The following is a 14,507-nucleotide window of genomic DNA, read 5'->3' as shown; positions in this document are numbered from 1 at the left end:
AGCCAGTACACAGCCTAGAGCTGGAAGCACTACGTCTGAGCCTCAGCAACATGCACACGGTGCAGCTGGAGCTGGCTCAGGCCAACCTACAGAAGGAGAAGGAGACAGCACTGACGGAGTTGCGGGAGATGCTGAACAGCCGGCGTGCCCAGGAGCTGGCCCTGTTGCAGAGCAGGCAGCAGCATGAGCTGGGGCTCATCAGAGAGGAGCATGCTCGGGAGAAGGAGGAGATGGCGCTCAGGTGTAGCCAGGAAACAGGTACTGCATAGGCTCAGGCGAGGACAGAGGCAGGTGGGCAGGGAGCAGGTGCTGTACATGCTCAGGAGAGGACAGGTAGCTGGACCGGGAGCAGGTACTGCACAAGCTCAGGTGAGGACAGGCAGGTGAATAGGAAGCAGTTGCTGCACACGCTTAGGTGAGGACAGGTAGCTGGACAGGGAACAGGTACTGCACACGCTCAGGTGAGGACAGGCAGGTGGACAGGGAGCAGGTGCTGCACACGCTCAGGAGAGGACAGGCAGGTGGGCAGGGAGCAGGTGCTGCACACGCTCAGGAGAGGACAGGCAGGTAGGCAGGGAGCAGGTGCTGCATACGCTCAGATGAAGACAGGCAGGTGGACAGGGAGCAGGTGCTGCACACGCTTAGGTGAGGACAGGTGGGCAGGGTGCAGGTGCTGCCCATGCTCAGGAGTGGACAGGCAGGTGGTCAGAAAGCAGGTGCTGCACACACTCAGATGAGGACAGGCAGGTGGACAGGGAGCAGGTGCTGCACACGCTCAGGTGAGGACAGGCAGGTGGACAGGGAGCAGGTGCTGCACACACTCAGGTGAGGACAGGCAGGTGGACAGGGGGCAGGTGCTGCACACGCTTAGGTGAGGACAGGCAGGTGGACAGGGAGCAGGTATTGCACACGCTCAGGTGAGGACAGGCAGGTGGACAGGGAGCAGGTGCTGCACACGCTCAGGAGAGGACAGGCAGGTGGGCAGGGAGCAGGTGCTGCACACGCTTAGGTGAGGACAGGCAGGTGGTCAGAAAGCAGGTGCTGCACACACTCAGATGAGGACAGGCAGGTGGACAGGGAGCAGGTGCTGCACACGCTCAGGTGAGGACAGGCAGGTGGACAGGGAGCAGGTGCTGCACACACTCAGGTGAGGACAGGCAGGTGGACAGGGGGCAGGTGCTGCACACGCTTAGGTGAGGACAGGCAGGTGGACAGGGAGCAGGTATTGCACACGCTCAGGTGAGGACAGGCAGGTGGACAGGGAGCAGGTGCTGCACACGCTCAGGAGAGGCCAGGCAGGTGGGCAGGGAGCAGGTGCTGCACACGCTTAGGTGAGGACAGGCAGGTGGTCAGAAAGCAGGTGCTGCACACACTCAGATGAGGCCAGGCAGGTGGACAGGGAGCAGGTGCTGCACACGCTCAGGTGAGGACAGGTAATTGGACAGAAAGCAGGTGTTGCACACGCTCAGGTGAGGATAGGCAGGTGGGCAGGGAGCAGTTGCCGGGCATGTATCAGGGCTTTATTTCCCAGCTGCAGCTAGGACATCTCCAGGTTGCAAATTAGCATTCTTTGGGGTCTGTGAAAGAAGTTGGCTTAATTGCTTTAGTAATTTTTTGATTCTTAGCACAAATTCCACCTTTCTTATTAGGCATGTAACCCCTCACATGGCACCTCACATGGTGTGAGGAGTTTGGGGGCAATTTTCTGATCTCAGACCTATCTGGCTGGATGTCTAGGCTGGGCCTGGGACAGCACTGGACACCCTGCTGGGTTGGTTCTTCTGGCTGCCTGCAGCTTCTGCCTCGTGAGGCTCTGTGTTGGGCTTGTCTGTGTGTTGTCTTGCTCTCTTGTTGAGGTCTCCATTGGACTCAATTAATTCTGAAGCTGGCATTAGAAGGTGACTTTCTCAAACTGCTCCAGTTGGCAGCTGCAATCCACTGGTTTGCCTGGGTGCTTTAAATTTGGTGATTATTCTGTCTCAACTGAGCTTTTTTTTCTTTTTTTTTTTTTGAGATGGAGTCTTATTATGTGATGCCACACCCTCAGTCAAGTGCTGTAGCGTCACAGCTCACAGCAACCTCAAACTCTTGGGCTTAAGTGATTCTCATGCCTCAGCCTCCCAAGTAGCTGGGACTGCAGGAGCCGCCCCAATGCCTGGCAGTTTTTTTGTTGCAGTTGTCATTGTTGTTTAGCAGTCCGGGCCGGGTTCGAACCCAACAGCCTTGGTGTATCTGGCTGGCGCCCTAACCGCTGACCTATGGGTGCTGAGCCTAAACTGAGCTCTTCATTTGTCTAATATTTACTTTAATGTTTTATTTTAATGGGTTTTTGGTGCATATTTTCTTAAAGTGGTCACTACTTGGTGAACTTTTTTTTAAAGAGCTCTATTGAGATGTAATCCACCCATCTCTATTGAGATGTAATCCACCCATGTGAGTAATTTGGCGGCTTTTGGTACACTGACGGAGTTAATAGCAATCCTAGGTTAGAACATATGTCAACCCAGAAATAACCTGCAGCCTGCCCTGTTATACTCTGTCTCCATGCAGGAAGTAGCTGTGTCGGCTTGGTGCCTGTAGCACAGTGGTTACAGCATCAGCCACATAGACCGAAGCTGGCGGGTTCGAACCTAGCCTGGGCCAGCTAGACAACAATGACAACTGCAACAAAAAATAGCTGCGTATTGTGGTGGGCACCTGTAGTCCCAGCTATTTGGGACGCTGAGGCAAGAGAATCACTTAAGCCCAAGAGTTTGCAGTTGCTGTGAGCTGTGATGCTACAGCACGCTACGAAGGCAACATAGTGAGACTCTGTCTCAAAAAAAAAAAAAAAACAAACCAAAAAACTTAAATGAAGAAACTCATGAGGGAATCACAGAAAATGATGAGAAACTGGGTCCCTTGGGGTGAGGGGAGAGCAGCAGACGTGGGAGAAGGGAGACCTCAACACGCCCCCAGCCAAGACACTAGGTCCTTTTTTTTATGCAAACACAAATGCTTGGTTTTATTTTCTTCCCTTGTTTTTTAACTTTTTTTTTTTTTTTTTTGGAGACAGAGTCTTACTTTGTCACCCTCGGTAGAGTGCTGTGGTGTCACAGCTCCAGCAACCTCAAACTCTTGGTCTCAAGTGATTCTCTTGACTCAGCCTCCCAAGTCAAGAGAATCACTTTTTAGATACAGGGTCTCGCTTTGGCTCAGGTTGGTCTTGAACATGTGAGCTCAGGCAGTCTACCTGCCTTTGCCTCCCAGAGGGCTGGGATTACAGGTGTTAGCCGCTGCGCCTGGCCGTTTTTTAACATTTCAAATGTGGTTTGCCTCTTATCTTATTTGTGCTGCTTTCTCTGCGTGTGCTCCTGGGCTGGTGTCATCCCAGTCCACTGAGGCCTGCCTTGCTCTGTCCACTGGTCCTACTTGTGGCTGTTCTTGTGTCCTGATGGATGCGCTGTCTGTTTCTCTAGACCAGTGGTTCTCAATCTTCCTTTTTTTTTTTTAGATACAGAGTCTCACTTTGTTGCCCTTGGTAGAGTACTGTGGTGTCACAGCTCACAGCAACCTCCAACTCTTGGGCCTAGGCGATTCTCTTGCCTCAGCCTCCCTAGTATCTGGGACCACAGGTGCCTGCTGCAACACCCGGCTATTTTTTGTTGCAGTTTGGCCAGGGCTGGAGCCAGTGCCCTACTCACTGAGCTGCTGTGGCCCTTTAAGACAGTTCCTGTTGGTCATAACCCATAGGTTCAGAACTGCTGCTCTAGACCTGCCCTTTGAGGCCTCCTAGTGCCTCTTTCTTCCTGCCCAGGTCTCCAGGTATATGCCTGCCTTTCAGACCCATGTGCCCTTGATGTGCCTGCCCCTTCCTCTGCCCTACACCTGCTGCTCCTCAGGAGACTCCTGACCACCCATGTTGCTGCTCAGGACGTTTTCTTGGGCTTCTTTCCTTTTGAGGTTGAGGGATGCTGAACCCTATAGATGCCCCTACCGCCTCGCCTAGAATCTGATGTGCGTGAGCTCTGGGGTTCAACTTGTGGCCAGAGGTTACAGTGGGTTTCAAGTAGTGACAGGTGGGAGTCCTGGGTGGCTAAAAGTCGATTTCTTTGCTTTGGCACAAGTGCACCTTGTTATTTAAACTAGTCATCGAAGACTAGCCCTGTTGTCCTGGGAATGTTGGCAAATGTCCTTGGGGCAGCTGGTAGGTGTAGCCATTAAAAAGGTTGAGACTGAGTGGTCTGAGGTACTTTTTATGTTTTTCTTACAGCTGAGCTGAAGGAGAAGTTACAGTCAGAGATGGAGAAGAATGTCCAGATGATAGAGGTAATGTGATTGATTAGAAAAATAATCCATTCTGGGTGCGATAGCTCACGCCTGTAATCCCAGCACTCTGGGACGCTGAGGCAGGAAGATCCCTTGAGCTCAGGAGTTTGAGACCAGCCTGAGCAAGAGTGAGACCCTGTGTCTACTGAAAATAGATTAGCTATCTCTTAAAAAAAAATTTGTGTGTGCATTGTTTTTCTTCTCTTACCCTTCCCTAGTCCCCTGTGGTTGTCCTTACCTGGTTCAAACAGTATCTGATCAGAGCTGTACTGGAGAGTGCTAGTTGAAAGTATGTTGCATTCTTCTGTTAATACAATTTGTATTTGTCAGAAAACTTGTTTTATTGTTTCACATTGATTCTGTGTCTCACCCATGCTGGTTTTGTGTGTGGCTCTCGTGGCTCTGACCTGAGTTGTGGTTTGGGATGTGGCCTCTGTCCTCTTGGGCTTGTGTCCGATAAAGGAAGGTGAATGTGGCATTTCCTTGAGAGGCTTGGGGTGGAGGACTGGGCTCCTTGAGGAGCAATGAAGAAGTTTCGGGTGGGACAGGGTGTTGTAGGAGGTCATCATGACTTTGGTGGCCACACCAGGCTGGCACCAGGCCCTTAGTGGAATAGAGTGACACCTAGCTGATGCTGAATGTGAGGGGTGTGCTGGCCACACTGTCAGGCTATGGGTGGAAAGTGTCCAGCCTCCTGCCCCTCTGGCCCTAGCTCTGTGGGGACAGAGCTCAGCCCTGGACAGATGCTGGCAGAGTTGCTGTTGCCCTCTGGTCTTGCGGGGAGATGGGTGTATGAACTTTTGAAGGTGACTGGATTCCACTTTGCATTCAGGGGCTGGTTCTGTTTTGAAATAGGTGGTCCTTTGTCTCTGTTCTTTGACTATACCTGCAGATGCTTGTTTCTGTTTTTTTCAGTAGTTGATAAAGAGACTAACTGGCCACCAAGAACCCATTTGTGGGTCAGTTTAGTCTGGGGGTTATAGTTGTCCCTTCTTGGCAGTGTTTTTTTGTTTTTGTTTTTGAGACAGGGTCTCACTCTGTCTTCCAGACTGGAGTGCAGTGGCCTCATCATAGCTCACAGCAATCTCCTAGGCTCAAATGGCCCTCCTGTTTTACCCTCTTTAGTAGCTGGGACTATAGGTGCCACCACAGTAGCTAGCTACTATTTTCCATAGGGTCATCTTGCTGTGTTGCCTAGGCTGGTCTCGAATTCCTTGTCCAAAATGATCCTCCCACTTAGCCTTCTGAGGAGTTGGGATTGCAGGCATGACTACCTTGCCAGCCTTACTCTTGGCTTTTGACTATGCGACTTAAATTTCTTTACCACAGATAATTAACTCTTGACTGTAATTTCCTTTTTCTTTTAAATTAGACCCTGAAGCAAAACTGGGAATCTGAAAGAGATTTATGCTTAGAAAAGCTCCACAAAGAGTTATCTGTAAAGCATCAGTTAGAGATGGAGGATTTACGGAACCAGTTTCAGAAAGAATTAGCAGAACAGAGAGCTGAGTTGGAGAAGAGTTTTCAAGCCCAGAACCAGACTGAATGTGAGTGTCTGATTAAAATGAGCAAGTCTGAAGTGAGGAGGACACGTCTTATTATAACTAAGTGAAATTTGTCCTGTGTTCTAGCTGCACTTCAGAACTCGGTGGATCAGAAGGGAGCAGCCATGAAGGAGCCCTATGAGGACCTGCAGTGTGATCGCTGCCGCTACTTAGAAGGCGTGGAGGGAAAACTCAGAGAAAAGGAAAAAGAAAAACAGCTAGAGGTTGGGCAAGGACTTGTTTTTAATTACTTCATGTATCAGAGAAGTTTTAAAAGATTTTGAAATTGTTTTATACTGTTATTTGCTAAAACTTAAATACTGAGTCGCTTTAAAATGTAGTAATTGATAAATGAAAGTATAAGGATATAGAGTCTGTGAGGTTGTTTTAATAATTATGTTCAATTTTGCACTCAGAAAATGCATGTTGTTTATACGTGTCTCTGAGACATTTACAGGAATTCCAAGCACTAGGTAGAAATTTAAGGCCATATTTTCTAACCATAATTAAAATAAACAAGAAATTCCTGAGAGAAGTTAACCACATTTCTTCTGTGAGGTATTTGAGATGGTTTTCTCATGAAATACTACACAGACCAAAATGTAGGAGACATGGCCAAATCCTGCCCGGAGACCTCAAGTGTTTTTACTAACAAACCTAAGAACCAAGTACAGTGTCCCAAGGATCACTTTATGAAATTAAAAAGAAGGCAAACTACACGGAAGCTGGGATTAGGATTTACAGACCTGAGAAGAGGAAGGAGTCAGGGCCAGGGGCATTAGGACCCATGTCTCCTGGCCATGTACCCCTGTTCAGTGGGAACAAATGTGTGCAGGGAGCAAGGCAGGGGCCTCAGCAGGGGACCTACAGAGACAGCCCTCCTAAAAGGAAGGAGCAGGTCAGCCCAGCTGAGATCTGATGAGGACACCTGGGAAAATGAGTTAGATTTTTTTTTGTTCTTTTGTTGGTGTTTTGACCAGTCACATTGGCAAGACTGGGAAATGTCAGCACCACCCTGGAGGGCCAGAGGCAGTATGGGCAGACACTGGGGAGAAGCCAGTTTAGTCTGCCCTAGGGTCCAACCTCGGCCTTGGTCCTGGGCATGTCTTTGTGGCAAGTGTATTCACCATGGTTTCCGATGCCTGAGAGTTAGTCCTTCAGCAGGGCCCAGCTCTTCACATTGTGCTGTGTTGGTCTTTGAGCTCCTGGTGATGTGATAGAGAAACATTTAGGATCAAAGTATTGGAGGTGGCTGCATGCGGTGGCTCATACCTGCAATCCCAGCACTGTGGGAGGCAGAGGTGGGAGGATTACTTGAGCCCAGAAGTTTGAGGTTGCTGTGGGCTATAAAGATATCATAGCAGGGCTGGGAGTGGTGGCTCATGCCTGTAATCCCAGCACTTGGGAGGCCAAGGTGGGTGGATTGCCTGAGCTCACAAGTTTGAGATCAGCCTAAGCCAGAGTGAGACAACATCTCTAAAAATAGCTGGGTGTTGTGGCGGGTGCCAGCTACTTAGGAGGCTGAGGCAAGTGAATTGTTTAAGTCCAGGCTTTTTTTTTTTTTTTTTGAGACAGAGCCTCAAGCTGTCGCCCTGGGTAGAGTGCCGTAGCATCACAGCTCATAGCAACCTCCAACTCCTGGGCTCAAGCGATTCTCCTGCTTCCGCCTCCCAAGTAGCTGGGACTACAGGTGCCCGCCATAGCACCCGGCTATTTTTTGGTTGCAACCATCATTTTTGTTTGGCAGGCCCAGGCTGGATTCGAACCCACCAGCTCAGGTGTATGTGGCTGGCGCCTTAGCCACTCGAGCCCCAGGTGCCGAGCCTAAGCCCAGGAGTTTGAGGTTGTTGTGAGCTATGACTCCATGGCCCTCTACCACTCTACTCTGTCTCAAAGAAAAAAAAAAAAAAGAAAAAGATATCACGGCATTCTAGTCTGGGTGGCAGAGTGAGACCTTGTCTTTAAAAAAGCTAAATATGTACATGATTGCAAGAGGGACTTTACCTAACAATTGCAATCAGTGTAACCTGGCTTATTGTACCCTCAATGAATCCCCAACAATAAAAAAAAAAATAAAATAAAATAAAAAAAAAGGAAAAAAAAGCTAAATATGTGAAGTTTTAAGAGGAAATCTGCTTCAGTGCAAAAACAGTAAAAATGAGAACTCTCCATCTTGTGAGTGATGTGTCCTGAGGCCTAGAGCTGCTTTGTAAGCCCTCTTCAGAGTCGTATGTAGGTAGGATGTGAGCATAGTCACAACTGTCCATGAGACCACTTGGTGTATGCACTTGTGACCCTGTGCTGCCCCAGGTAGGTGCGGACAGACATAGCCATAGACCATGGGCCTGCAGGTGGCCACATGGGAATGCCATCTGGCTGTGCTCAGCATCCTGAGGCCCGAGCTGCCCAGGGCTTGCCCTCCCAGAAGTTGCTGTCATCCTTAGAGCGCTGTCTGGTGGGTCAGCTGCCTTCAGGAGCAGAGCTGTTCTTATCAGACTGTTGCTGGTCTTCTGTGAGTTTGCAGGGATGTGAGTCTCACCCTGAGGTATTTACAGGTAACAGGACTAATACTGCAGAAGCACACTTGCCAGTGCCAATGGGGAGGGGCTTATCTCCTCAGGTCCTTACGCAGACATTGCTTTTCCCAGTTAGAGACTCTTCAAGCATCATACGAGGACCTGAAGGCGCAGTCTCAAGAAGAAATCAGGTGCCTGTGGGCTCAGCTCGATTCTGCAAGAACCAACAGACAGGAGCTGAATGGTGAGGAATTTCACATGGACAATTCAAACCCTCAAAAGCTGAAGTTGTATGTTTTTGATTGTTAAAACCCCAAACCAGAATTTAACAACTGTAGAATTGTGGCCTCAGCTGGCATGTTGGGTCACAGCACAGTGCCATGTCATATACTGCCACATGCACCCCTCAGTGGCTGTAGCTATAGTGTTCTCTTGTGACCCCAGTCCCACTTGTGCCACTGGACCTGTGTTCCAGGCCCCGCCTGCCACTGAGCTCTTTGGAAGACCCCAAATCCCTGGCCTAGTCGTTTTATGTCAGGCTTCTGCTCGGCACTGAGGACAGGCTGCTCCAGGGTGGGCAGAACCTCTTGTGCCTGGCAGCACATGGTGATCAGGTTCAGTCAGGCCATCAGTGTCCAGGGCCACAGGAGATAGAGGGAGATATCTATAGACAGAGCCTTTTATTTATTTATTTATTTTTGTGGGACAGAGTCTTACTCTGTCACCCATGGTGTTACAGCTCACAGCAACTTCAAACTCTTGGGCTGAAGTGATCCTCCTGCCTCAGCCTCCCAAGTAGCTGGGACTATAAGTGCCTACTACAATACCCAGCTGGTTTTTCTATTTTTAGTAGAGACAGGATCTTGTTTTTGCTCAGGCTGGTCTTGAACTCCTGAGCTTAGGCAATCCACCCACCTCACCTTCCTAGAGTGCTTGGATTACAGGTGCGAGCCACTGTGCCCAGCCCAGACATAGCCCTTTAAACCCACCAATTGCCCCTGTGGGTATGTGATTTGAAGGAAAGATTTAGTTCTTATGAGAAAGGCCCAAAAATCTAAAAATAAGGCTGTTAGGGAATGACTGTCTGTTACCTCAGGGGCAGATAAGGCTGGGTTCTGTGTCCAGCCCTGAGCTCTGTCCAGTAGCAGGTTGGGGGGTGGCTGCCAATTTGCCTTTTGCTCAGGAGCCATCCTGGGAGCTGGAGGAGGGAGCTGATGGCCCTAGGTGGCTGCTTGAACACAGGCTCCAGCTCTGCACATGGTGCTGTGGGTCTGTCCTGCATCTGGGGACCCATCCAGAGGACTTTGATTTGAAATCTCTGGGGTGTGACCAGCTTCATGAGCAGTTTATTGCCACAGAGCAGCCACAGTGGCGATGAAGACACTCTCCCTTAGGGTCTCTGTTTTAGTCTGTTACAAACCTGGTGGCCACAAACAACCCACATTGAACAGCTCAAAGGAAGTCCGAGACCATGTGGCTGGGTTTCCCACCCAGGGCATACCACAGCTGAAGTCCTGGTGTGGGCTCTGTCCTGACCTGTGTCTGCCCCCTCTCCGTCAGGTCCTGGCAGAGCCCATGTGTCAAGGGGCAGGGCTGGCATCTGTGGCCTTGCTGGCTGTGGGCCCGAGAGCCCATCCACCTCCTTCCATGTGCAGGGCTGCTTGCACCCTGCCTTGGGCCTACAGCACTGCTAGGGGTGCACTCTACTCCAAGTAGTCTCTCATCATACCTCTGGGAGTGCAGCCCTTCCCAGGACTCTGCCCCCTGCACAGGTCCTTGCTGTCCCCTGATTGTTGGTGTCTCATTGTAAGACAGTTGTGTGGTGGTGTCTTGTGGCAGAGTTCCAAGAACAGCTCCGGGTGCAAGCATCCCGCGTTGGGGAGCTGGAGCTCCTGAAGCGAGACTTGGAGCAGCAGCAGCAGCGAGAACGAGCCCAGCATGAGTCTGACCTGGAGCAGCTGAGAGTGTATTTTGAAGAGAAATTAAGGGATGCTGAGAAAAGCTACCGGGAAGACCTGATTCTGTTACAGCAACGGCTGCAGGACACGAAGGCAGATTCTTTTCTGGAGGCTGTGGAAATCAGGTTAAGAAAGCATTTTTATCTTAAATGTGTTCCTAAAATGTAGGACCTTTGTGCTGAATTGAGGCATAGTTTTGATCATTTCATGCTAATGGAGACCAAAAGCCCTTGGTTTTAGAAGCACCTGTCATGGTCAGGACTCGAGACAAGATGACGCTGGCACATGGTCCTGGGTCCTTGACCTGCAGGTCTCTGCCGAATGGATGAGATGTGGTCATCCTCTCGTCAGGGTTTCATTCCCACCCCTTGCCATGACTCTGGCTGGTCTGAGCACAGAGGGGGTGTCACCTGTCCTTGCCTTGGAAGTGAGAAAAGGGCACAGTCATTTCCAAGACATAGCAGAGTCCAGGCAGAAGAGGGAGATGTGCATGTTGTGAAACTTGTTTTCTCTCTCAGCGCATTCTGCACATGTTCAGAAGAAACAACTGAAAAAGAAAAAACAGGCTGCCACGACCAGCTTGTCCTTCAGCCTGAGCAACATAAGGTAGTACACTAATCTCTGGGAGGGGTGAGTCCTGTGACTGGAGTTTGTATACAGTGTGTCTGTGCTGTGTGGTGTCTCCAGCCTCCCTGACACCTCATGCAGGGGAGGCCTCTCGGCAGAGACCCCTCACCACATTGTGGTCCTCTCTTCCTGCACTTTCTGTCTTTGAGACAGGGTCTTGCTCTGTCACCTGGGCTGGAGTGCAGTGGGGTTATCACAGCTCACCACAGCCTGAAACTCCTGGGTTCCGGCAACCCTCCCGCCTCAGCCTCTCTGAGGTGGCTGGGGGCACCGGTGCTCTCCACTCTCAGGCTCTTTTATGTACTTTTTAACTATTTTTTTCTTCTCTTTTCTTTTCTTTTTTTTTTTTTTTTTTGAGAAAGAGTCTCAAGCTGTTGCCCTGGTTAGAGTGCCGTGGCATTCAGCTCACAGCAACCTCCAACTCTTGGGCTTAAGAGAGTCTCTTGCCTCAGCCTCCCAAGTAGCTGGGATTACAGGCGCCCGCCACAATGCCCAGCTGTTTTTTGTAGTTGTCATTGTTGTTTGGCGGGCCCAGGCTGTATTCAAACCTGTCAGCTCTGGTGTATATGGCTGGCATGTTAGCTGCACTGAGCCTATTTTTTTCTTTATGTACTTTTTGATCAAGGACGTAGATCAGGGCAGGGAAGGGTGGGCAGGAGAGCCAAGCCCTCCCCTCAGCCCCTTCCCACTGGCACCCTCATGACACCCTGAAGGATATGTGAATTGTGCTTTGCTGGATTCACACTAAACACCTTTTCTTTCTTTCTTTCTTTCTTTCTTTTTTTTTGTTTTTAGACAGCCTTAAGCTATTGCCCTGGGTAGAGTGCCGTGGCATCACAACTCATAGCAACCTCCAATTCCTGGGCTTCAGTGATTCTCTTGCCTCAGCCTCCCAAGTAGCTGGGACTACAGGTGTCCACCACAACACCCTGCTATTTTTTTTTTTGGTAGTAGTTGTCATTGTTTGGCAGGCCTGGGTGGATTTGAACCTGCCAGCCCTGGTGTATGTGGCTGGCGCCTTAGCCGCTTGACCTGCATCCTCCTGTATCTGAGCTGGCTTTGCTTCCCTGGAAGGGGCTCTTCTGTCACTTCTGTCACTTGTCCCAGTGCTGCTGGAGTGCGTGCCCCAAGCCCCGCCCTCTGTTTCCATCATGGGATCAGCACTGCCTCCCTCCCTAGTCTGTGCTGCTTTTTCACGCTGGACACAGGGCAGGGCCTTGGGCTCTCACACTCTGGCTTCACTTTTGGGAAATGTGTTTTGTTTGTTTGTTTTTGTTTTTGAGACAGAGTCTCACTATGTCACCCTCAGTAGAGTCCTGTGGCATCACAGTTCATTCACAGCAACCTCAAACTCTTGGGCTTAAGCGATTCTCTTACCTCAGCCTCCCGAGTAGCTAGGACTACAGGTGCCCGCCATAATGCTCAGTTATTTTTTGGTTGCAGTTGTCATTGTTGTTTAGCAAGCCTGGTCTGGGCTTGAACCTGCCAGTGAGTGGCCGGCAGTCTACTCACTAAGCTACGGGTGCTGAACGTGTGTTGTGTTTTTTTTTGTGTGACTGTTTTTCTTTGCACTCTTTGTCCTCCCTTTGCAACTCCTATGAGACTCACATGTGACCTCTACAATGAAGCCACCGATTTTCTTAAATTTTTATCTCTCATCTCATATCTGTTTTGGTTCTGTTTTCTGAGTGGTTGGTTTTCTCTATCTCTTTTAATTTTTCCAGTTGAATTTCTTATTTGTTTCGTCCTGCCCTTGTGCTGACCTGTGCTGTCCTGTGGGTGCAGCGCTTGTGCTCAGCTCTGCTGGCAGTGGTTCCTATTTCTGAGATTTCTTCTGTTTTCTGTCAGGGGCCATGTTTGGTATTGTAGGAGGTGCAAGCCCCTGTGGCCTCAGGGACTTTGCACTAAACACAGAGCTATCCCTGGGTGGTGTTGCCTCTCTCCAGGGGCATCTTCCTCTCTGGAGGCAGTTTCTCAGCCTCTTGGGGTCCTTGGTGTCAGGTTCTTGAGGAAGGGGGGCAGGGGGTCCCCACTGTCTCCTCTGCAGCACCCCGGTCAGTGTGGGGTGAGCATAGTATCCATCTCTCTGTTCCTGGCCTCCTGGGTGTCCATGGAGCACATGCCCTGCCATATGAGCATGGGGCTGTGACACCCTGTGCCTTTTGTCTTCCCATGGTTGGTGAAGTTGTTTGTGGATTGCCTCTTTCTCTATTTCTTTTCTTACTAGGTATATAAATTATTTTTTTCCCCTATTATTTTAGTGGTATTTCCAAAGGGGGAGGAGATTAAAATGATGGACTCTGAGTATGTTGAATCAAAACTGTGTGGATTTAAAATAATGATAGGACAAACTGCCCTCCTCAAAACTGTCCTGGCTGCTGCTCCCACGCGGCGAGGCGTTCTGAGATGAGTCTCCTTGTCTGACTGGCAGGCTGTGACTGGCTTTAGTTGGGATCTCTCAGATTGCTACTGACCTTGAGAGTCTTGTTGCTCCTTTGATCATCACTTCTCCTGGCCCAGCAATTCAGTCTTGTCTCTGACCCTGCCATGGGGCCTCTATGCCCTGCTTGTTGGTCCTGTCCATCCTGGCAACTCCTCTTCCCCGTGCTCAGTATTTGGCAATCCTTTATGCACTTGGTGTCCCAGGGTTTGAGACTGTCTCATCTGTTGAGGTGTCTAGTTCTGTAAGAAATGAAAATTAGGCTCGGCCCCTGTAGTTCACTGGCTAGGGTGCTAGCCACATACATTAGGGATGGCGGGTTCGAACCCGGCCCCAGGCCTGCTGAACAACAATGACAACTAGTACTACTGCAACAATAATAGTAACAATAACAACAAAAATAGCCAGGCATTATGGCGGGCGCCTGTAGTCCCAGCTACTTGGGAGGCTGAGGCAAGAGAATCGCTTAAGCCCAAGAGTTTGAGGTTGTTGTGAGCTGTGATGCCATAGCACTCTACAGAGGGTGACATGATGAGACTGTTTCAAAAAGAAAAAAAAAGAATTAAAGCTTTGACCGAGAAGATAGCTCATTAGAAGCATGAAGTGCAGGTCACGTGACTCCTCTGTGGGTTTGAAGGATGATGGATTTGCTGCCTACATTTTAAGGGGAGCAGAAAGACTCGGGGCACCTAGGGAGCACTTCCCTCATTGTTCATTACTGAGAATGCAGCAGCAGGGGCCCTGCAGTGACTGAGGGCCCATGGCAGGGGGTGACACACGGTGCCTGTTCCATGCCTGCAGCTGCCATGGATTCTGTGGGATGTGTGTATGTTCTCTGGTACCAGCAGCCAAGTAACTGGACTTGTCCTCTGTACTCTGTGATTGCTCCATAGGAGAGCCTGGCCTGTTCTCCAGTAGAGTTAGGAGAAAACCACAGGCATGAATTAGAAGCGTTACAGTCCCCTCTCCATACCTGGGAGCTCTTGGAAGAACAAGGACAAGGTGGGAGTGTCTCATTAGCTGCTGGCTTGTTGACCCTGTGGGATGTTGGTGGGGGTGGGATCCTTGGTGGAACCTGCCTCTTATGTGAGGAGCTGGAGCTGGACAGTGAAGG

The 14,507-nt window shown here is 50.0% G+C and overlaps 1 protein-coding gene across 2 annotated transcripts in view; it reads left to right on the top strand.

Moving 5' to 3' along the window:
• Positions 1 to 14,507, top strand: part of PCNT (pericentrin) — a 148,762-nt gene that overhangs the window by 27,840 nt on the left and 106,415 nt on the right. For both annotated transcript variants that reach the window (XM_053564663.1, XM_053564662.1), the window contains exons 4-11: positions 3 to 258; positions 4,253 to 4,308; positions 5,681 to 5,855; positions 5,940 to 6,076; positions 8,501 to 8,612; positions 10,208 to 10,451; positions 10,845 to 10,932; positions 14,287 to 14,395. In XM_053564663.1, coding sequence (XP_053420638.1) covers positions 3 to 258; positions 4,253 to 4,308; positions 5,681 to 5,855; positions 5,940 to 6,076; positions 8,501 to 8,612; positions 10,208 to 10,451; positions 10,845 to 10,932; positions 14,287 to 14,395 — 1,177 coding nt within the window. The remainder of the gene's footprint in view (positions 1 to 2; positions 259 to 4,252; positions 4,309 to 5,680; positions 5,856 to 5,939; positions 6,077 to 8,500; positions 8,613 to 10,207; positions 10,452 to 10,844; positions 10,933 to 14,286; positions 14,396 to 14,507) is intronic.

Source organism: Nycticebus coucang, chromosome 16, assembly GCF_027406575.1.
Source record: "Nycticebus coucang isolate mNycCou1 chromosome 16, mNycCou1.pri, whole genome shotgun sequence".
Lineage (NCBI taxonomy): Eukaryota > Metazoa > Chordata > Mammalia > Primates > Lorisidae > Nycticebus > Nycticebus coucang.
This window is presented reverse-complemented; position numbering and strand designations above follow the sequence as displayed.